General features: G+C 37.5%; 2 protein-coding genes across 3 annotated transcripts in view; both read left to right on the top strand.

Moving 5' to 3' along the window:
- The first annotated feature begins 941 nt into the window (after positions 1–941).
- On the top strand, positions 942–8,109 carry ghrhr2 (growth hormone releasing hormone receptor 2). Its single transcript, XM_058794116.1, has 13 exons — positions 942–995; positions 1,137–1,254; positions 2,487–2,585; positions 2,706–2,815; positions 3,652–3,749; positions 3,906–4,038; positions 4,153–4,306; positions 4,403–4,463; positions 5,020–5,086; positions 7,117–7,208; positions 7,338–7,467; positions 7,857–7,898; positions 7,992–8,109. Exons 1-13 carry the CDS (start codon positions 942–944, stop codon positions 8,082–8,084), a joined length of 1,251 nt encoding a protein of 416 aa, XP_058650099.1. The 3' UTR covers positions 8,085–8,109.
- Positions 8,110–9,264: 1,155 nt separating this feature from the next.
- Positions 9,265–23,649, top strand: part of scn4aa (sodium channel, voltage-gated, type IV, alpha, a) — a 52,859-nt gene continuing 38,474 nt past the window's right edge. Inside the window, exons 1-2 of one of the 2 annotated variants that reach the window (XM_058793186.1) lie at positions 9,265–9,449; positions 9,540–9,676. The gene's annotated coding sequence lies outside the window, so the exon portion shown is untranslated. Of the gene's footprint in view, positions 9,450–9,539; positions 9,677–10,728; positions 10,852–23,649 lie in introns of those variants that run through there. The other variant, XM_058793187.1, reaches the window with a different exon arrangement.

Genomic DNA, 23,649 nt, shown 5'->3' with positions numbered 1-23,649 from the left:
CCATTGATGACCCAAAATCTCATCTCAGCACTTTTGATGAATGGCTACACTATTTTTAATTGCATCATCTGAATATTAACATTTGTGAGATTTATTCAGTCAAAACATTCATTTGATCATTTTCGAATTCTCACTTTCATTCCTTTAAACATCACTGAATACTGAATGCATCATTCTGCTTGAGATTGTCTGCTTTTAGTGTACACCAACCTCAGCTCCTCAGGGGAAGGACAGGCTTTAAAAATGGATGGATGGGGTGGCACGGTCCATCTGCACCATACAGAATAAACATTACTGTCCAATAACAGATACATTAATTGTTGAATTCCCAAACCTTGTAAAATACAAAATAAGCTGCATAAAACCATAATTGTTTGTTAATTAACCCATTTCAAAATATGTTTAGTTACAACAACAACAACAACAAAAAAACATCTGTGGTTTGGAGGGACATTTGCATACCTCTGAAGTAATGGCATCCTTTTAACTCAGAAAAAGTGATTTACGTTCACTCATGCGGTAAATAGTGCTGATAAAAGACTCATTTAACCTCCCTGATGGAGTAGGCAGGTAAAAAAACCCCAAAAAACAAGGAATTAACAAACATAGGTCATCATTTCAAAATCAAGGTTCTATTAGACGCAGAATGTTATTATTGTAAAGATAAAGAAAAGAAAGTTTATTTCAAAAACTATGTAAATTTTGATTAATGTAACAATGACTGGTTTGAGATGAGATCCCCGCACACCCTGAAAAATGGGTTGTACCATCAGGGTACATCTCACCATATGCTGCATTAAACAGGTTGGAGAGAAAGATGAGAAATACTGTGAATGAGTATATTTGTACTGGCAAACAACAGGACATAGAGCTACACTTTTTGTGAGCACTTTTGACCGAGAATTATTTACACCTGTGACGTGAATGTAAGAAGAAACATCATGGATCTTATTCATGGCTTCATCATCTGGATTCTTATGGTTACATGTGAAGGGGTATGTTATGCGTATGCTTTTTTGGTTGTTGGTGTAGTTTTCATTGAAATAGCAACAATTAAGTAAGGCATGAAAAAAACTAGAGCATTTCAAAAGATCAATGTTTGCAGAAGTTCTTATGCACTTTTATATGTTTTCCAGGTGAAGACAGTTCATCCTGAATGTTCTATAGTGTTGCATTTACAAGAGAAAGAAGCTGAATGTCAGCTCAAAATCAGTTTAGCTCAGTCTTTGTTCAACTATAGCGCTACAAATACAGGTGAGCTTAGTCACATAAGCACTAACACTCAAGACCTTAGAAATGACATTTCACCCAGATGTCATTGCACACCTTTGATTTGATTATTTAATGATATAGTTCAGCCAATTCTGTCATCATTTACTCACCCTATAATGCCATTCCAACACTGTGTGACTGACTTTCTTCTGTGGATCATGAATATAATTTGAGAAGTGTTTCGATCTTTTCCCCCCCGGGCAATTTAGGTCAGTATGGTTACCAACATTCTTCAAAATATCTTCTTTTGTGTTCAGCAGAGGATGAGTAAATGAGGGCATTTTTTATGATTAGTTTTAAATCTCTGTTTTGCAAATAAAATGCAAATATGGGACTGACTAAAAATAAAGCTCCTCGTTCATAGGCAGTTCCCTAAATACTGAGTTTTACAAGACCTGCAAATGTGACCTGCATTGTTAAAGGAATAGTTTATAGACAATGACATTTTTTAAAAAAGCAGCTTCAATATTTTTTCCCTTTTGACTTGTATGCTATAGTCTAAGTTTTCTGTAGCTACTAAGAACAGTGTGTTAAGAACAGACTAAAATTCAAGCCTTATTCAAGCCAAAAATTATTTTTTTTTTTTTATGCAACATCAGTACAGAATTATAGGATGTGTTACTATAAGACTACATCATTTCTTAGCTTTCTTAACATCATTTTTAACCATTAGAAGAGTTCACAGGCATACAAATACTTCTGACCAGAACTGAATAATGATACTGTTGTCTTTTTGGAGCTGCTTTAGTGCATTCGCTGGGGTATATTTGTAGCAATAGCCAAAAACACATTGTATGCGTCAAAATGATTGATTTTTCTTTTATGCCAAAAATCATTAGGACATTAACTAAACATCATGTTCCATGAAGATATTTTGTAAATTTCCTACTGTAAGCAGGAACTTATCCTAACTTATTTTTTGATTAGTAATATGCATTGCTGAGAACTTCATTTGGACAACTTCAAAGGCGATTTTCTCAATATTTAGATTTTTTTTGCACCCTCAGATTCCAGATTTTCAAATAGTTGTATCTGGCCAAATATTGTCCGATCCTAACAAACCAAAGTTTACCCTTATGACTGGTTTTGTGGTCCAGGGTCACATTTGATGAAGTTTGTTACTTCCTGTTTTATCAGTTTATTGTAATCAATAGTTTGATTAAAAAGAAGACGACTTCTGTAACCTTTAATTGTACCACTATGGATGTCTTCAGGTTGTCTGGTTGAGTGGGACGGTGTGAACTGCTGGCCATCAGTCAGTGTAGGAGAGAGAGTCTCAGTGTCTTGCCCACCTCCTCTCCTCAAGTCCCATGGTAACTTCAACAGCAATAGTATTGTAACAAAATGATTCCTACTCTTTTTCCTAATGTGGCCATAAAAGTTCAATGCTATGTCATAAATATAAAAGAAGTGTTTTTGCTTGACATCTTTAGAGCTGATCACCCGCACCTGCACTAGCGAGGGATGGAGTAGGCTGAGTGTGTCTTATTACAATGCCTGCTTTCAGGACAACATCACAGAGCAGGAAGAGACTGGATACAGAGTAAGCAACCTTGAAGAAATCGTATGGCAATATTTGATATTATTTGAAAATAATGGAGAATAATTCCACTGTGTTTCTGGATTGGTTTCACGTTCTTGTACAGTGTTATTGTACTGTCGGAAGTGATGTTTATATATGTTTGCGCCACCAGTGTTACCAAATGTAAAAATGATCTGTTATCAAACAGGTTTCCTCAACACTTCCCCTTTGTCCAGTTCACTTAAAAAAAAAAGTGAGGTGCGAGAAATGCCTATGGGTTGATATTTTGCCACTTGGATTGATATTTTATCTCACAACCATACATCATTTTATGCACTGCATATGTGTCCAAATAATTTTTGGATTTCATTGTATAATTTTTTCAAACTTTTTGGAGTCCGGGCACAAAAACATGCATATAAATAGTACGCCAAATAAAAACGAAAACTCGTGGAAAAAATTAACTTTGGCGTACATATGATACGAATGTGTTTGACATGCATATATTCATTTTTATTTGCCGTACTATTTAGACGCACTTTCATGAGATCGGGTTGACTTTTTGTGTTTACTCTGTGGCAAAGTGTTTTGGCATGTTGACAAATTTTAATATCCTATACTTAACCATTTTGAATGATCCGGTTAATATTAAAATAGAATTTAAAACAACAAATATTTGACACCAAAAGATGGTGCTACATGTTCCTACTCAAACCATTGGTTAAAGCAATTAGGAAGAATTTAAAAATTGAAAAAAATAAATAAATACACACCTCACCTTTAATTTACTAAATGAAATTGCCCCCAGATGAATTGAGTGGTATCTAAACTTGATATTTTCCATTTTACTGTGGTAGCGAGAGTACTTTGCCAAGGTGAAGTTAATATACACAGTTGGGTATGGCGTGTCTATTGGCTCTCTCTGTGTTGCAATCATCATCTTCTGCATGTTTAGGTAACATAAAACATTCTCTACTTGTCTCAATGCCTTTATTCATTCACTATTCTGATGCATGCTGGAACTCAATTGTGGAGACATTTTTTGACATTTGCATCAAAGACTGCTTATACTTTATCATATAATGTCGGCAGATTTTCCTTAATCCCACAGGAAGCTTCTGTGTACACGGACCTATATCCACCTCAACCTCTTCTCCTCATTCATCCTGAGGGCTTTGGCTGTGTTTGTAAAGGATGCAGTGTTATTCGCCGATGAGACTGTCAATCACTGCACAGTCTCCACGGTTCATTACACCAAATAAATGACTGATAAGATCAACAAAAATGCCATAGCATGAATCATATTTTAAAGTGATCATCTGCACCTCTGTAACTGATTGCTGTATTTCATCTGCCAGGTTTTGTGCAAGGCTGTGGTGACATTTTTCCAGTATTGTGTGTTATCAAATTTCTACTGGCTGCTCGTTGAGGGACTTTATCTTCAGACACTGCTAGCGTTCACCTTTACCCACACAAGAACATTTTTCTGGTGCTATATTCTTATTGGCTGGGGTAAAACAACATTTTGCATTTACAGAAAGTACACATTAACTGCTGATTATATAACTTATTCTTAAATGCTCATGGATTGTTTTCTCTGTATTACAGGGATGCCATCTGTCACAGTAGCAATCTGGACATTCCTCAAACATAAATATGACAATCATGGGTGAGGATGAGATTATTGTGGAGTGCATCTGGACAATTAATGCAAAGTTCTGTCATGAAACTCTAGATGAAATAATCACATGATTATTCACACGGCACAGCTGATTGGTTTCTTATCAGCAGCCAATGAGCTTGCTGCTCAAGATTCAAATACTTGTCTAGTGCTTGCTGTAGCAGTTGCAGCACGCTTCAGAAACCCTCCACCTTCCCCAGCTCCACCTGCTTCCGAGTAATTTCAAGTATATATGCAGGGTTATTATATATATGTTATATGTGCAGCAGCAGTATTTCTTGTGCTCATAGCAGTATGTCTGTGGATTTTATTGGCAGTAGCAAGTCTTATACTTGCTCATGCCACAGCAGTATAGCAGATCTATTCCACCAAGACCAAACACATTAACATTGCCATGTATATTACCATGCAAAAACTCTCTGAAAGTTGTCATGACAGAACTCTATATGGGAAGTACAAGATACGGAGCTAACAGTTACAATAAAGGTATCTTTAATAAAGGCATGAGTGTATCACAAACGACAGTGTTTATATGTGTTGGTAGGTGCTGGGATGACCTGGACAGTGGCTACTGGTGGATCATCAAAATTCCCATTTTGCTTTCTGTATTTGTATGTAAATGCAGAATACAATACCTGTTTGCTTAAGACAGACTATGTGTTTATTGATGTATTTATTGTAGATGTCGTCATTCATTCATTCATTCATTCATTCCTGTTAAAATACTTTCTCCTATGTCAGTGTAATATGCAGTGAAAACTATAAGGAATTGTAGCATTTGCCTGAAAACTCTGTGGCTATGGTTTGGTACACTATAAGACCTGCAATTCTTATTCAAGAATGCTATTCAATTGTTTTGTTATTAATTAGTGTATTTGGGTACACTGTAAAAAAAAAAAAAAGTCCCGTAAAAACCGGTCAAATGCCTAAAAAAAAAAAAGTTAAATTAAAGTAAAATATCATAATTGTAACAAGGGAAAATCTGTAAAATAACAGTTTTTTTCTGTAAGACCTTATTCTTAACCTTGTAAAACCAAATGATTGTTTTTGCCCTTTATTTCAATTAAGATATTTTACTGTAATTTTACGGTTTTTGTCATTTGACCGGTTTTTAGGTTTTTTTTGAGTTTTTTTGCAGTGCCTACATTCAGTGATTTTAAATAATATTTGATTATTACTAATATTCAGAGCTGGGTAGTAACTGATTACATGTAGTCTGGATTATATAATAAATTACATTATTCATATATGTGACCCTGGACCACAAAACCAGTCTTAAGTGTCAATTTTTCGAAATTGAGATTTATACATCATCTGAAAGCTGAATAAATAAGTTGATGTATGGTTTGTTAGGATATGACAATATTTGGCCGAGATACAACTATTTGAAAATCTGGAATCTGAGAGTGCAAAAAAATCTAAATATTGAGAAAAACGCCTTTAAAGTTGTCCAAATTAAGTTCTTAGCAATGCATATTACTAATCAAAAATGAAGTTTTTATATATTTATGGTAAGAAATTTACAAAATATTTTTATGGAACATGATCTTTACTTAATATCCTAATGATTTTTGGCATAAAAGAAAAATAGATAATTTTGACCCATACAATGTATTTTACATACAATGTATTTACAAATATACCCCAGCGACTTAAGACTGGTTTTGTGGTCCAGCGTCACATATTGATATAATTATTGATTCTCCTAAATCTTCATCTTTGAAATTTTCCTTTCTCAACCTATACATTCAGAAAGTTTTCCAGTTTTGTGGACATTCACACAAAGACCAGTCGCTATTCAGGTGGCTACTCAGCATTTGAGCTCTGGATTTACAGAAATCTTTTGAAAAAAGTGTTTTCTCAGCATTTTAACATTGCATCAACTACTGATGAGCACATTCATTTTTACTTGAATTATCACTCCATAGGTTATTTAACCATGTGTCTTTAGAAGGCTTTTGTCTTTCAAACACATTAAAACGCACAAATTCATGTTATTTCTTATTTGCATGTAATGCAGGGATTCCGAACTTTTTCGTCAGCCGAAAGTCTTTCATCTATTTTATTTACTTGAAGTAACCTTGAGATTTTAAGGTAATAATTAATAATTAAGTAATGTATTTGGATGTATTTGCTTACTTGACATGCAGTTTTATTTATATTTGACTTTTTTAGTAAGTGATTTATTTTTATTGATGTTATTTTAAAATGATTTATTTTAATTTTACATTGTTATGATATAATTAATTATTGTGAAGTTCCTTCACAAACCACAGTTTGGGAAACCTTGATGTAATGTAATGTTTAATGCACTTAATTTTGTTAATGACAACGAATGGAATATATTCGTGGTACAAGATTATATTTAAAAATCGATGTGTTAAACGAGTTAGGTGAAAAGTAATCTAAAAGTAATCAAAAAGTAGTCTGATTATATTACCTAAAATGTGTAACATAATGGACTACACTACTAACTACAATTTTTGCTCTAAATGTAATTTGGAATCTGTCACGGACTACAATTTGTAAGTAATCTACCCAGCTCTGCTAATACATTACTTGAATAAAGTCACTTTTTCCCCATCAAATTTCTTAGCATGATTGACTATGGACCAAAATAATGTGCTTTTAAACTTTACAGGTGAACTTTCTGGTGTTCGTTAACATAAGCAGGATTATAGTTGTCAAGACAAAAACCCCAGAATCAAATGGAGGAGACAGGAAACTATACAGGTGAGATCTGTTGAATAATTATCACAAATTGTATCAAACTTTATGGCTATTTTTGGTTTCTTTTCAATATTACAAATACATAATTTTACATACAAAAAGGTGCCCTGAACTCTTTCATCTACCATTCAGGCGACTGGCAAAGTCAACTCTTCTGCTCATCCCTCTTTTCGGAGTGCATTACATCGTATTTGCTCTGTTTCCCGAACATGTGGGTCTAGAGGCGAGACTCTTCTTTGAACTCGTGCTAGGTTCCTTCCAGGTACTGTTCAGGCACTTATAATGCAACATACAGTGCAGACTATATACACTGTACAATACAGAACATGAAATCAAATATGTTCATAAATAAATAGCGGTCTAATAAATGAACTGTCTTATCCCATCTCTCTCATTTGCTTAAGAGATGCTTCTATGGAGCCTGTTCATAAGTGAAACTCTGCCCTCTACTGTAAATGTACTTGAAATACCAAAGCTATATCTGAATATATTGTCACCTTTATTAATAATATTAAAAATAATAATTTTATCTTTCAGAAAAATGCAGAAATATACTAATCAAGCACTAAAACCAATCCATAAAGTTTCATTAAAGACTTGACTTTATGCTACTGTGAATGTCAAAATATTAACTGTGACATTTCTTTGAAGGGTTTCATTGTGGCATTGCTATACTGCTTTTTGAACTGTGAGGTAAGATCTAATAAACTTTTAATTGCATATGAAAATATGAAGAAGCATGTTACGATCTGATAAGATTATAGAGTAATTAATTGTTTTTTATAGGTCCAGAATGAAATAAGAAAAGAAATTGGGAAATATAAGTTCCGAACTGACAACAACACTTTTCAAATGGCAACCCAAGATTTCACTGCATAACTTGAATATGTTTTATCACAACTGCACTTTATCTTGTTATACTGCTATAACCACTGTGATGATAGTTGTGTTAATATTTTGTGTTAATATCACACATCACAGTTTTTTTTTTGTTTGTTTTTTTTTACATGCAAGTTAGTTGAAAAAAAAACATAAGGTAAAAGGTGTGAGAAATGGCACTTGGTTCATATTTTTCCTCTTAGTTTGATATTTTGTCTAATGCTGATGCAATGACATCCATAGGCTGCATACTTAAGTGTGGCTTATGTGTCCACTGTATTTTATTTCACTGTAACGTTTGTCTAACCTGTGACAAAATGTTTTGGCATGTTGACAGATGTTAATATCTTATTTGCATTATACTTTTAAATGTTTAATTATCTGTGATTTTAAAATAGAAAATAATGCTGACTTTTACTTCTTTTTCGTTTTTTGAAATATATGACACCAGAGGATGGCGCTACATGTTCAATATGTTCAATGTGATGTATTACGTCTTCAAAAGGCTATCAGTTTTCAAATACGAGCTCTTTTTCAGTCAGTACATACAGTAACATGCTGTAAATATTAAACATTCGGTATTAAACAGTGTGAAAATCATAATGTGAAAAGTTTTTTTATTATTAATTAATTATTATAATTTTTTTTTTTTTTTTTTGATGATGATGATGATGATGATGATGATGAAAAGAATGTTGTTGTCAGTATGTGGAGTGTTCAATGATAGTTCTTCATCTCTTCCAAGAAGCATCTGCAACATTATTAGTGGGAGTGATCAAGTATATTAGATTTCTGCTCAGCTGCCTGATCTAGGCTACTTTAAACGGTGTGTGTGTGTGTGAGAGAGAGAGAGAGAGAGAGAGAGAGTTGTATTTATTTGTTTTATAGGCCTATAAAATATGCTTTGTGTATGAATATAAAGTATTCGAAAAACACAATTTATTAGCCCTATTTTAGTCATAACTAATTATTTAGCATGTAAAATCGATCATAATTTAGCTAAATGAAATCTTAATCGCGTTAATCGATTATTAGCCTATTACTCTTTTGAGAGATTTTCGCGCCATTTGTCAAACCAACGGTCAAAATACTCATTTGAATGTGTGAACTTTTTCCCATTCGCGAACCCTATAACTTAGGTCGTATCCCTCTACTGTCTGAATATTTGTGCTATATTCAACAGTATAGGTTATTTTCGCTAACAAATAAGGAAAACAAACTGTTCATATCTACTCATTGGTATTCCAGCTACGGTAGGATATGTTAAAAGCTTTAAATACTCGTATGAGGGAAAACCCTTCTCCATAGGCGAAACAGAAATTATTATACAGCAAAACAACCCATAAAAGCATCTGTCCAGAAAAGGTAAAGTAGAAATAGCGTTTTAATGTTTCAGGACCTTCGTATGTAAGAGTTTTCCAGTGATGATCCTCTATACCTGCGGCTCAATCTCAGGTTTCATTCAAGACGTTTCTGCGTCAGCAACAGCTGTCCTGGAGCTCGCGCTGGCCCCGGGTAAAAGAGACAGACTTCAGCTGGAAGGAAGACCAAAGACTGAGGGTTTTGTGGAAATATTTACCTCACTGTGACAGGTAAAGCTGTGATCTAGAGCACTGCATGACGAATAGGTCAGTCGGTTGAAGGCAATGCTGTGTCTGTATCTGGAAAGCTACAGGATTCATTTTGGCCCCCAAAGGTTTTGATTTCACTGTTGATTTAAAATGCTGTTGAGCATGTCTACACAGAAGTTTCTAGCTTGATAAGAAGCTTGGTATGAATAGAATATAAAATAGAATGATGAGGAGTTATGATTTAAAATTGTGACAAATATTAATTTGTCTTGATTTAAAACTTAGGTAACAGCCTAGGTCCAATAGATTAGCAGAAATTCAAATTAGGATTTCACAAAGTCAGTAAAATGGCTAGTGAGAAAGATCTGAAAATATTTCTCTCTAAAATACTTGATTCTGATTGGTCAGTCGTGTCATTCAGCTGGCAAATCTTTTTGTATAATGACCACTAAATATATACTAGCCTAATTGTATAATTGATCATAGTCTCAGGAAAACTGTTTCCTATAGATTCATGTCCCGAAATTACGCTGTGGCTTTTCTTTTAAAACAATAAAATAATTCAAAAATAAATAATGAATATTGAAATTGTTCCAGCAGATGCTGACCATGTAGCCGTACTCTTTTTCCCATCCCAACAGCGTATGGAGTCAGAGTTAAATATAGCTTGTGTCTTCATTTCAGGGCTCGGCTGATGATGCTCGTAGTGCTCAGTTGTACCCCACCATTCCTCCCCTGTTAATCCATGTTGCCCTGATCAGAGGTGTAGGATGATGGAGACTTTTGGACTGTTGGTCCCGAGATGCTCGTCAAAAGCACTCAGTCAGATCGGATTTTGCTTAACCCCCCGTCAGTTTTATGCTCTTGCCTTTCACAGGGGTAGTGGAAGTAGACTTTGTCTCATGTAGATAGCACTGTTTCACAGAGGAGCCAGCTAGCTAAATTTAAGGTTGTTTAATGCTTGCTATTGCTTGAGACCAAAATAAAAGGAGATGCTTGTTTTTAGTTTGATCGCTAAGGGCAAGATTGAGACATGAGGTTGGACCTTGTGAGTTTCCCTGGCTAGTTTCATAATATTAGCCCAGACTGGACGGGATGGATGCTTGGAGTTAAATGGTGACACCAACATGTATATGAGACGATCTTGGGTATATGGATGGAGCAACTATCCACGCCATCGTTGAGCAACATACTAGGTATTTGGTGTGGATTTTGTTGAATTACACGATGTGTTGTCTAGAGTGTGTGCGTCTCTATGAGCGACTACTGGGCATCACATGTTCTTGGACGCAGTAGGTGTTGGTTTTAGGTTTCTTTCACCGGTGGAACCATGTGATCTTCTGGCGATCCCCCTACCAGCACTCTCCTAATGTGTGCAAAAGGGGAATCAGTGTTGATGGTGCAAACATAAATTTGACCCGTTTCATAGACACCACACACTTATGTGCATCCGGAGTTTGTAGCGTCGTGACGTTTGATAACTCTGCACATGAGATGTGTTGATTAGGGCTGTTAGTAGCCCCCATCAAAAAATTGTCCCAATGTCTTTTATTTTCCATTTGGATACTGTTACGGGTATAATTATATAAATTGGCTTTGCAGTCAAGGTGCTTCATTGCTGACAAATGTTAAAAGACATTTGCAGGTTTCTTTTCCTGCAATGGATTGTAGGTAAATATCTTATCTATTGCTTTTATGTTTTTGATTTTCAAAATATCTTATTGCTATGTCAGAGTGAGAAATTCCTGAAAACGATTCAGTGTGAATGAATCTAACCGAATCACAAACAAATGTAGAACATTTTGCAAACCTAGTAAGATTAGATCAAAAAATAAATTTATTCACAAATCTGGCATTTAGTTCTGATTCTAAACAACGGATAGAAAACACACACAACATGACTGCTGAAGTATTATCAGAGAAAATGATTCTCAGATCAGTATAAGTAAAATGGGTCTAGTGACACCCCTGGTCTCAATGAATTTTCATTTCATTTACTATAGTTCATTTAAAAAAGAAAACTCAGTGTTGTTTCAAGTCTGTAGTACTATGACTTCTTTCTTCTGTGGAACACAAAAGAAGCTGTTTTACAGAATGTCCACGCTGCTCTTATCGCCGTGATGCAAACTGAATGCCAGTCAAAAAAGACAAGAAAAGCACAATCAGAGATGTGGTTTATAGAGGCAACCTGAATTTGAGTATAGCTCATATTTTTTATTTCCCTCTCCTCTGTATCACATTGTTCAATACATTCAAGTATAAATTCAAAGTTGCTGTGTCTTGAAGGTGTACAGGTAGTCTCAGCCTCAGACGTCACGCCCACGGACCTTTGGCTAAACGTCTGATGTATATGGCACACAAAAGTGGAAACACTTCAGGAGTTTCGAAGTTGTCGTCGGATTGGTTGAATTATACAGGATTTTCGGGAGACGTGTGTGTCAAACCCCTCACGAAAGAAGAAAGCCGTCGTGTTTACAATTGTGATGATGAGTGCTTATCAGGATCAAATAAACGCTGGATTTTCAAAAGTATGTGAAATATTTAAAGTTCACGGCATAGAATCTTTAAAACACGTCCGAGAGTTTTACACACCGGTCTGTTATTGTGGCGACATTTACACGCCCCGAAAAGCTACCATAGATTCCAGACCTTCAGCCGTCAGTCTGAAGGTCTGGCTACGTGAGACTAGTTTACAAGTGTAAATGCGATTTGAGAGCTACAGGGGAGGGAGGACTTTCAGCTAATAACAATTAAATGTTAGTCTGTTTCTCACAGAAAGCTATAGTATGGCTTCAGAATACTTCAGATATTATGAATGATTCATATGGAGTATGTTTATGCTTTTTTTGTATTGTTTGGAGCTTGACAGCCACTGGTGGTCACTGTCCACTGTAAATATATAAGCAGCTTAGATATTAGGCAGAATATCTCCTTTAGTGTTAGACAGAAGACTGGGGATTGTACTGGTTTCAAATGGCATGAGCAGGAGTAAATGATATCTGTAGTGTTAACACGCTCGTATGCTTGACATGCTGAGGCTCTCTGCTACATATAGCCCTTTTACTATTTCCTTAAAACATACAAAGATGCTTTTGACAGTTTTTAAAATCCTACAGTCCCACATTTTAGTGAATACTCATACATGCCTTTCTAGAAGATGAATCATTTTTATATTTGGAATGAAATGATTTACCTTTAAATGGTTTACATTTCAAATTTCTAAACCTTACATAGTTATTTCAGTTGATAGCAGTGGATCTTTGCAAGTAAGGCTCCAGCATACATTAGGGCTGTATACATGAGGCCTTACAGAGACTAGAGAGAAAGGTTAAGTCGAAATGGCAGTGTTAAAGAGAGGCATGGTTTACAACCCTTTAAGAAGACATAGGCCCAGGGCACGCCTCATGTCATTACACTATAGTCATAAAATCCCTTGTTTGTACTGCTGATCATTTGTTTACAACTTACCACATAAGCATAAGTACAGGGGTCAAGAAGTCATGAATGGATATAGTCAAGCTACTGCGGATTATATTAAAGTGAAATGAAGAGGTGTTTTGCTATGTTGAATGTCTGTCAGTTGTGTCAGCATAGTTATATAGTTTTAAGAGGATGACGTAATTCATCTGAACATTTTCATGCATTAATAAACTAACTGTGTTTAGCTGAATGTCAATGCATGTGCTCTGGTGCAAAGTAAAAATAGGCTTTTATTTTCCCTTTGATGTCAGTCAGTGACACATTGTTTTATGAGCCAACATTGATCATGTTAAAACCTTAAGCGGTTGCCCATGTACAGTTGCTCCAAAAAGTATTTGGACACTTAAGCTGCTCTAAATATTTATGAAGTGTAAAACAAAGTGTTATTGCAAATTTTTGCAGTTAGGCAAAATTGTGTGTATGAATTAGGGGCCTTCACTTTGAACGTGAGGTTTAAGTCAAGTTCAGAAATAGTTGCAGATGAGATTGATTCAAGTCTAATTTTAACGGGTCTGTCTCAGGGCGGGTTTTCTTTCTTTCTTTTTGTTTTTAAAGAAAATTAATTTTTTCATTGGGACGTTTTGGGAAAGAAGTGATTCAGGTCAGTTTAGGTCTGGTATAGGCTAGATCTTAGAATCCAGAAGACATCTAAAATGAAGTTAACTCCTCTCATTTTTCATTTTGGGGAAAAGTTGCAAAAAGGCCCACACATTGTAAAGATGGAAACAGTCAACAAAAAAGCAAATGCGAGATTAAAACCACTGCTTGACTGAGGAAATGTTTAGGCCCAATCCCATTTCTACCCCTTAGCCCTTCCCCTGTCCCCTAGCCCCCCCACTGGGGTAGGGGTGTCTCGATTCTCTTTGGTTAGAGGGGTAGGGGGAAGGGGAAGGGCCAGATAGCCCTTCAAACGAAGATTTTTCGGGACCACACTTCAAATGAAGGGGTATGAATCATCTCAGCGTAAACCGGCTGCAGCGGCAATATGGCTGCCCGGGCGAACAAAAAGATACATACATGTAAGCATTATTGGCATTAATAAAGATTTTAATGAAAAGTAATCATTTGTTTTATGTTACATTCAATCGTGAATTCATATTTACAGTCTTGTTATTCAAAGAAATGTTTTCAAAAAATCCCTAAAGTTTCCTAACGTCATGTCATTACTGACTGCACAATAGTGCCACAACATTTTCATGTCTGATCAGGGCGATAACTACCATAGACATTGAGGGGCTAGTTCCCCCAATAATTAGAAATAGCTAAACCTTTTTCTCAAATATTGGGAGAGAGAGGTGTACAGGTGTGTCTGTGCGTCTCTCTTTACAATGAGTCAGTTTAACGTTACTTCAAAAACAGCGATTTTATCCTCTCGTTGCTGGAAAATACAATGTAGCGATTCAGTATTTAAACTCTTATTAATAAAAAGTCTTGGGGCAGCGTTGTCAAGTTTTGCTCCTGGATGTGAGCTGCGCGATCTCCGATATATATGTGTGGGTGTGTGTGTGGGTGTGTGAGTGATTGTGTGTGTGTGTGCACGTGTCAGTAAGCAGTGCATTAATATAGAACGGTAATTAAAGTCTCTAATGTGTGTATTGTAGGAGCTAGACGACGTATGATCACGTGTGACGGTATAGTAGTGGTGTCCCAATTCTTAGGGGAATATTTTCACCCCTACCCCTTGGCAATCTGTTTCAAAGGACAAGGGGAAGGGGAAGGGTTAGGGGATGGGGTATAAAATAGAATTGGGATTGGGCCTTAATATTCCTTAGTAAATCATTCTGTGGTTTTTATTTCGCATTTGCCTTTTTGTTGCCTTTTTTCATCCTAAAAATGTGAATTGTTTTTCATTTTATTTTTATTTTTTGCTTGTTTGATTTTTGTGGTTTAACCACCTAGACTTTTTGGTATACATATTGCTCCATAATTTACACCATTTACATTTAGTCATTTAGCAGTCGCTTTTATCCAAACAGAGGACAACAGAAGCAATCAAATCAACAAAAGAGCAATAATATGTAAGTGCTGTGACAAGTCCTGGTCTAACGCAGTGCACATAGCAAAGTTTTTATAATAATAAAAAGAAAACAAGTAGATACACTAAAAAAGAATAGAGAACGCCAGTGTTAGAGGGTCATTTTTTTTAGAATAAATAAAAAGAAAACAAGTAGATAGAATAGAAAAAGAACAGAGAACGCTAGTGTTAGAGGGTCATTTTTTTATAATAAATAAAAGAAAACAAGTAGATAGAATAGAAAAGGAATAAAGAACACTAGTGTTAGGGTATTTTTTCATAAATATAAGCCATAAATACCATAACAAATTTGTTTAAATTATTTTACTTGATGGTGTGTTTCTGTTACCTTTTTTTAATCTGTGCAATGATGTTCATTTTTAGGAATGGTTTAGGTGTCCAGATATTTTTCAAGGGAATTGTACATGAAAAGACTTTGGATTATTGTCTCTTGCATCTGTGTTTTGCTGCCAAACCACTGAGTATCATTTATCTGAAAAAGCATTGCATGGATCACTCAAATGAAGAGACGTGTGTATGCATAACAGTCTGCCTGTTTTTCTTGGCTGTAGATACTGCAAGAGACGAAGTAACCCAGCCACAAATATTAGCATGTCATCGGACAGCATTATTTACTTCTGTCCTATGATTGAGCCTCCAGTGTTACTTGCGTACTGGTTTTAGACAAACCTCTACTGACAGTGCAGCTATGAAAAAAAAAAAAAGACATGAGCAAGCTTCCGGACTATCTGGTGGTATAGCTCTTACTTGTTGAAGACCTGATCTGCTATAATGCAGTCAGGAAATATCTTTAATAAAGCCTCTGCAGGAAGTATATTTTAAGACTTGGGGAAAACTGGGCCCCTGACCTGATAGAGGCTCTTAAAAAGTGGAGGAGGGGGCGGTGCTCTTTCTCATCCTGTAGTGATATACGAGATCTTGATGGTGGCTTATTAGCCCCCTCCAGAATGGCACAGTGAAGCTTAATATTGGTGGGAAAATGACTTAGAATGTCCTCCATTTTTGGCAGGAACTTCTTAAAGGGGACATATCATGGACAACATTGCTCTTTTGAAACCGTTTGATGGACTGTGTAGACAAACTGACAATTGTTTGGATAATAAGCTGCAAAAATGGGTCATTTAGAAACAATGACTGAGAAATGCTACTGATGTCACAACCATAAGCACATGAACATTTTAAAGAAAAGAGAGAGGTTGAATTAAATAAGGATGAATCTGTAATGGACCAACAGTAACTTGATGTTGTAACTCAACAAGTTGTGTGCTGTAATAGGTGGAAGGATCAAAGGGAGGGATCATTTGTTTCTGGTGTTTAAAGAAGCACATAAGTCTAGGTGTTGGGAGATGAGATGTGGGTTGAGCTGAGTTGGCGTGTTGGCCTGTTTATTGGTGCGATGCGAGTGAAACTGGAATGAGCAGAGTCATCGCACTTCTGTAACTCGATGCTGAACCGTGATGGCCCACGGCAGCTGGGCGGCCACCATATCGGTGTTTGTGTGGTGATACAGAGTGTATGTCTGCTTTCCACTTTCCCAGCCCGTCATGCCCTGTATACTGGGGCCCCATAAAGAAACACTGAATCCTCTAAGGTATACGTGTGTGAATTCAACTTGAAAAAATATGCAAAAATTGTACCTTTAGAGGTACAACAGCTTGTCACTGAGGTAGCAAGCTCAAAGGAACACCTTTGTTCCTTCTTTACCCCTAAATGGTGCATTTTAGTACCTTAGAATAGTATTATGTACCCTTAAGGTTGTAATATGTGACCCTGGACGACAAAACCAGTCTTAAGTGTCAATTTTTCGAAATTGAGATTTATACATCATCTGAAAGCTGAATAAATAAGTTGATGTATGGTTTGTTAGGATCGGACAATATTTGGCCGAGATACAACTATTTGAAAATCTGGAATCTGAGGGTGCAAAAAAATCTAAATATTGAGAAAAACACCTTTAAAGTTGTCCAAATGAAGTTCTTAGCAATGCATATTACTAATCAAAAATTAAGTTTTGATACATTTACGGTAAGCAATTTACTAAATATCTTCATGGAACATGATCTTTACTTAATATCCTAATGATTTTTGGCATAAAAGAAAAATTTATTATTTTGACCCATACATTGTTTTTTTTGCTATTGCTACAAATATACCCCAGCGACTTAATACTAGTTTTGTGGTCCAGGTTCACATATGTACTCTTATGGCACTATTATGAACCCTTTGGTGGTTAAGAAGGTACAAAAGTGTCCCTTTAAGGTTAACACTCCAATGGCGGTAGCTTTGAAAGCACCTCCTCTAAAACACATAAATGCCCACAGGCAGACCAGAGCCTAACCAGCGACACGATGAGAGATGGCGCTGGTGGAGGGTTGAATGCAAATGCTGTCAGATTACCTTATGTGTCATTCACCCGTGAGAAAACATTACAGTACAAAGTGCATAATATTGCAATAATAACACCTTACTTTCTCGCTCGGTCTGCAATTGTGTAATGGAACGCACTGATGACTTATCATGTCTGCACGAACAGGGTGCGCGGTAGTATGCAAATACATACTTTGACAGGCAGGTAGGACGGCCTATCGTAATCCTCGGCCCAAGGAATATAATTGGACGAACACTTTATGGTTCTACACCTACCACAGATGATATAAATACATATAAATACATTTAGACCACTTAACTTAGTGATTGCTATCAGGATGTGGAGACTTTCGACCATCATAACAAAAATTGTTTTTGAACCAAATCACATACAGTGCCTTTAAAGAAAGTCATGATGCTGATAATGTCTGATGGTAATGCCTTAATGCTTTAACAAGTTGCAGGGCTGTGTGATATAAAGGTCAAATGGGTCAAAATTATCGATTTATCATTAGGATATTAAGTAAAGATCATGCTCCATGAAGATATTTTGTAAATTTGCTAAGGACTTAATTTGGACAACTTTAGAGGTGATTTTCTTAATATTTAAATTTTATTTTTTTGCACCTTCAGATTCCAGATTTTCAAATAGTTGTATCTTGGCCAAATATTGTATATCCTAACAAACCATACATCAATGGGAAGCTTATTTTTTCAGATTTTATATTTTGTGGTCCAGGGTCACAAATGGCGTTTATTTAAGCAAGTAAGAATTTGTTTTACTCCCATTTTTTCAGTTTCCCTTACGAGCACAAGATGCAGGATGTTATGCTGTTCCTCATTGAATACCCACTATATGGTTAAATCAGGACATTGCAGAATTAATAAACAAGGATCTGTATTTTGTTCTTTATCAATTTTAATATATATTTGGTATACTTCACAGTGTGTTCAAACAGAAAGATACAAAATGGCAGCCTGACACATGTAACCTCCTCCACTGTAGTAGTGGGCTGCCATTGGACACACTCCGTGATCTCGCCGTGATCTATGTGAGTTGGCCTGGGTGACTGTGTCTGCTATATTAATAAGTAATATGATGTTCTAGAGAGTAATGTTCGGTTCTCTTTGGTACTGTGGGAAAGTGTCTTGCTACCGCCCCTGAGCCTGTCTTGCATATTTTGACACATTTATTTGGGCTGCCCTGTGTCTCAAGAATGAGATTTTACAAGCGGGGTGTTGCAGACTGGAGGTTCAGCTGGTAGTAGTTCATGTCTTACAGGATGTATTAGTCTGCCAAGTGCACATCTTCAAAGTGAGCTTGAAATGTGGCCTTTCCTGGCAGTCCACAGTCATCTTAACAGACATTTAAAATCTCAGTGGTGTACAATTATTGTTCAGAAATACTTAGGTCATTGCTTTATTAATGTGATCAGAAGTAGGCTAACTCAGAGCATAATAATATCAGAAATCTCTACCTTGGGTTGAACATGTAACCTTTCTGATATTAACACAGTCTTTACACTATAAAGCTTACTGTATCGTATTGGATACACATGTCCTCTAAATGATCAACATGATCACAACTTTGCTGAAATATCTGGTTTACACAATATACTACATGCTCGCTGTCATCTGACTGATAGTTTATAATTTTTTAGCAAGTAAACTGCCTTTTAGTACAATTTTTAAAATATATTTAAATATTTTTTCTGTGAAATATTTGAGTTTAAGTAAACGTAAGAAAAACTTATATTTCGAGTAGGTTAATATTTCAAGGTGAACATTTACTGGACTGAAGCTACTAAGTATATAACAATATTAAATTTGTCTTTGACAATTTGAATGTATTTTATAAATGTTAGTAGTCTGCTATACTATTATTTACAAGCTGTCAGAATTTAATTTTAATTTTGTCCATATAAATATCAGCAACTGGAAAATAACAGTGAACATATTGCAAGCATATTTGCCAAACTTTTTTTCTCCCTATGATAGTGTTAAATAAAAATAAAACAAGTCAAAAGAATAGAAAAAGAATAGATAATGCTTGTGTTAGAAGGTCATTATTTATAATAAATAAAAAGAAAATAAGTAGAAAGAATAGAGAATGCTAGTGTTAAAGGCTCTTTTTTTCTTTTTAAATAAAAGTAGTTAGATTAGAAATAGAATAGATACTGCAAATGTGTAAGACTTTAGCCAGCAATACATCCTCCAACCACTAGGGGTCATACTCCTGCCACAACGAGCAGTATTGCTCCCAGCCACAAGGGGGCGCAGGATGTCTGTTGCCTGCAATCTTCCTCCCAGTTGCCAGGGGGCAACCATTGGCAAGAACTCTCAGTTGTACCTAGCAATTATTGTTGATGATACTCACCTGTGTAGGGCTCTATTTAAGTTTGCCTTTAGCCATTGTTTTTTGTTCAATCTTGAGCCTACCTACCTGTTGCATACTGTGAGTCTTTTGTAAGCCGTTGTGCTTGTTTTGTTTTCCCTTTTTGTAACTATTGGAAGCTTTGCTTCTGGTTTTTTTTGTTTTTGTATCTTCAAGTAAAGCCACTTGAAGTTTATACCTCTCGTCTCCCACTTGTTATTCCTCTGCACTTGGGTCTCAAAATCCTCAACTTTGGTTTAGCTCACTCAGGAAGAACACCAGCTCTGTGACCAGGAGATATGGGTTCTAGCCCTGTTAAGAACAACCTTCAAGATTTTAGTCTATAGTCTGGCAGTTCCTGCTTCTGTATTACAGCAAGATTGAACCAAAAGATGGACCCAGCAGAGAGTCAAGGCCCTTTGTCAAATGTGGAGAGAATATTATCCGAGCTCACCAGTCAAGCTACTGCTATTCAACATCATGAGCAGATACTCACAGAAATACTTCAACGCTTGAACTCTCTGGATCTGCCCCAAGATCCTCCATCTCCGGAGGTTCTTGAGTTACCCATCTTTCCTCAACCAATTCCAGCGGTTCCTCTTCTTGAGCCCAGGCTACCACCACCTGAGAGATGATGGAAATACCAGGGGCTGTCGAGGCTTTATCACCCAATGCACTCTAGCTTTCCAACTCCAACCCAGTAGTTTTCCTACAGAGAGCAGTCGGGTGGCTAACTGGAAGAGCTTTGGAATGGGCTACGGCTCTCTTGGAACATTGTTCACCATTCACTTCTGGTTCTGAGCAATTCCTAGCAGAGATGAGGAGGGTCTTCCATCATCCAGGAGGAGGAGTAGGAAATGACCAACGATTACTTCAACTCACTCAAGGAGCACGCACTGTAGCAGAAATGGCTATTGAGTTCCGTACTCTGGCAGCGGAAAGTGGCTGGAATGAACAGGCTCTTCAAGCAGCATTTCATCAGGCTCTTGCACCTGAGCTAAAAGATGAATTGGCTTTCCGAGATCCTGCGCCTAACTTGGATTCTCTTATTGATGTCGCAATTCGAGTGGATAACCGGATTAGGGATAGGAGGTCCGAGAAACAAGACCGACTCACAGCCCAAAGCTACATCAGTCCAGTTCAACCTGTTTTCCAGCCTCTTTCCACAGAGGAACCCATGCAGCTTGGGAAAAATCGCTCATCACTATCTGAACGGGACAAACGTATGTGGGAGCGGCGACGTCTATACTGTGGTGAAATGGGACATTTTCGAACTCCTTGCCCTGAACTTGTGGGAAAAGAGATTTCTCATCCAGAGAGAGGGGGGCTGAGACGAGAGCAATAACTGACCCCCAATCTTCAGCTGGGTTTTCGACAGTGATGCGCACAGTGGTTGGCACAAGAGTTCTGCGTTTATTGACTCAGGCGCTGCTGGCAATTTCATGGACAATACTCTGGCCAAGAGCTGGAGGATACCACTAATAACTCTCCATGATAAGTTCACTATAACATCTTTAGACAACAGACTTCTGGGGTCCGGCCAGGTAACACACTGTACCATTCCTATTTCAGTTGAAATAGACTCTCATCAAGAATCACTCTTTTCTCATTATAGACACACCCAATTTCCCAGTCATCCTTGGCTACCCTTGGCTTGTTTCTCACAATCCTCAAATTGACTGGCCAACTAGCCGTTTCACCAGATGGAGATGTGCATGTCCAATGGATGGAATTATTTCATCTCCGGAGTCTTTTTGGGGGCCTAAATGACAACTCTGGAACCAGCATGAGTCAAATACGCCAAGAACTAAGGTACTAGCCGTTTCTCAAGTCAAATTAACACCACCTGCTCTGACTGTTTCTTCTCCTGACCTATCTCGAGTCCCCCAGGAATATGTCGATCTACAGGATGTGTTTAGTAAATCCCGGGACGATACTCTTCCTCCTCACCGACCCTATGATTGCGCCATTGAGTTGCTGCCAGGAACTTGCCCTCCAAGAGGTAGACTCTTCTCGCTGTCGGCTCCAGAGAGGTCAGCAATGGATTACATTTTGTAAGGCACTGGAGAATGGATTTTGTTAGTGGCCTACCCAACTCTCAAGGTAACCCCGTGATACTTGTTGTAGTCGACAGATTTTCTAAGGCATGTCATCTCATTCCCGCCCCTAAAATTCCTACAGCAGGCCAGACGGCAGAACTTCTCATGCAACATGTCTTTAGGATTCATGGGTTTCCTCAGGATATGGTGTCTGATGGGGGTTCCCAGTTTACCTCAAGATTCTGGAAGGCTTTTGGACGTCTAATCGGTTCCACCATCAGTTTATCCTCCGGGTTCCATCCCCAGTCCAATGGCCAGACAGAGAGAGTGAACCAGGAGATTGAAAAGACCCTCAGGTGTCTGGTCTCGAACAACCAGAGTACGTGGAGTTCCCATCTGGTCTGGGCAGAATTTGCCCATAACACCCTCCATCACTCATCACTGGGTATGTCCCCACTTGAATGCCAGTTTGGGTCCCCCCCCCCTCTCTTTCTGAACAGGACCTTCAAGCACAGGTTCCAGCACTGGCCCAGTTAGTCATCCCGGGAACAGCAGAAACAGGCCAGTCGGCGGATCAGTCCGTCATTCCGTCCAGGGCAGAGAGTGTGGCTTTCGACTAGAAATCTCCCGTTGCGCCTCGAGTCATGGAAACTAGGTCCTAGATACATTGGACCTTTCAAGATTCTCAAGAAAATAAACCCAGTCTCTTACCGACTCCTACTGCCCAGGTCTATGCGCATACACCCCACATTCCATGTTTCATGTCTCCAAACCTGTCATCTACTCTCCTTTGTGTCCTGCAGTTAGACCACCTCCAGTTCCTCAGATGGTGGAGGGGCAACCAGCTTATTCCGTGGGGAGACTTTTGAACATGCGCAAAGTACGGGGAGGGGTCCAATATTTGGTTGACTGGCAAGGCTATGGTCCAGAAGAGCGCTCGTGGGTACCAGCCAGGTGACCTACTGGACCCAGAGCTCATCAGGGGCTTCCAACGACAACAGTCAAACAGCACTAAAAGGAATGTCAGGAGCCATTCATCAAGAGGGGGCTCCTGTAAGACTTTAGCCAGCAATACATCCTCCAACCACTCGGGGTCATACTCCTGCCACAACGAGCAGTATTGCTCCCAGCCACAAGGGGGCGCAGGATGTCTGTTGCCTGCAATCTTCCTCCCACTTGCCAGGGGGCAACCATTGGCAAGAACTCTCAGTTGTACCTAGCAATTGTTGATGATACTCACCTGTGTAGGGCTCCATTTAAGTTTGCCTTTAGCCATTGTTTTTTTGTTCAATCTTGAGCCTACCTACCTGTTGCATACTGGGAGTCTTTTGTAAGCCATTGTGCTTGTTTTGTTTTCCCTTTTTGTAACTATTAGAAGCTTTGCTTCTGGTTTTGTTTGTACTTTGTTCATTGTTTTTTGTATCTTCAAGTAAAGCCATTTGAAGTTTATACCTCTCGTCTCCCACTTGTTATTCCTCTGCACTTTGGTCTCAATCCTCAACTTTGGTTTAGCTCACTCAGGAAGAACACTAGCTCTGTGACCAGGAGATATGGGTTCTAGCCCTGCTAAGAACAACCTTCAAGATTTTAGTCTCTAGTCTGGCATTTCCTGCTTCTGTATCATTACAAAATGTTAGAGGGTCGCATTATTATTTTTTTTTTCATTAAACAAGCAGATAAAATTAGAATTAGCATTGTA

Source organism: Onychostoma macrolepis, chromosome 12 (assembly GCF_012432095.1).
Source record: "Onychostoma macrolepis isolate SWU-2019 chromosome 12, ASM1243209v1, whole genome shotgun sequence".
Classification (NCBI taxonomy): domain Eukaryota; kingdom Metazoa; phylum Chordata; class Actinopteri; order Cypriniformes; family Cyprinidae; genus Onychostoma; species Onychostoma macrolepis.
This window is presented reverse-complemented; position numbering and strand designations above follow the sequence as displayed.

Coding starts and splice junctions, on each gene's coding strand:
- ghrhr2 (XM_058794116.1), top strand. CDS start 942: ATGGATCTTATTCATGGCTTCATCATCTGGATTCTTATGGTTACATGT. Junction 996..1,136: donor TTATGGTTACATGTGAAGGG/GTATGTTATGCG, acceptor TATGTTTTCCAG/GTGAAGACAGTTCATCCTGA. Junction 7,209..7,337: donor GGAGACAGGAAACTATACAG/GTGAGATCTGTT, acceptor TCTACCATTCAG/GCGACTGGCAAAGTCAACTC.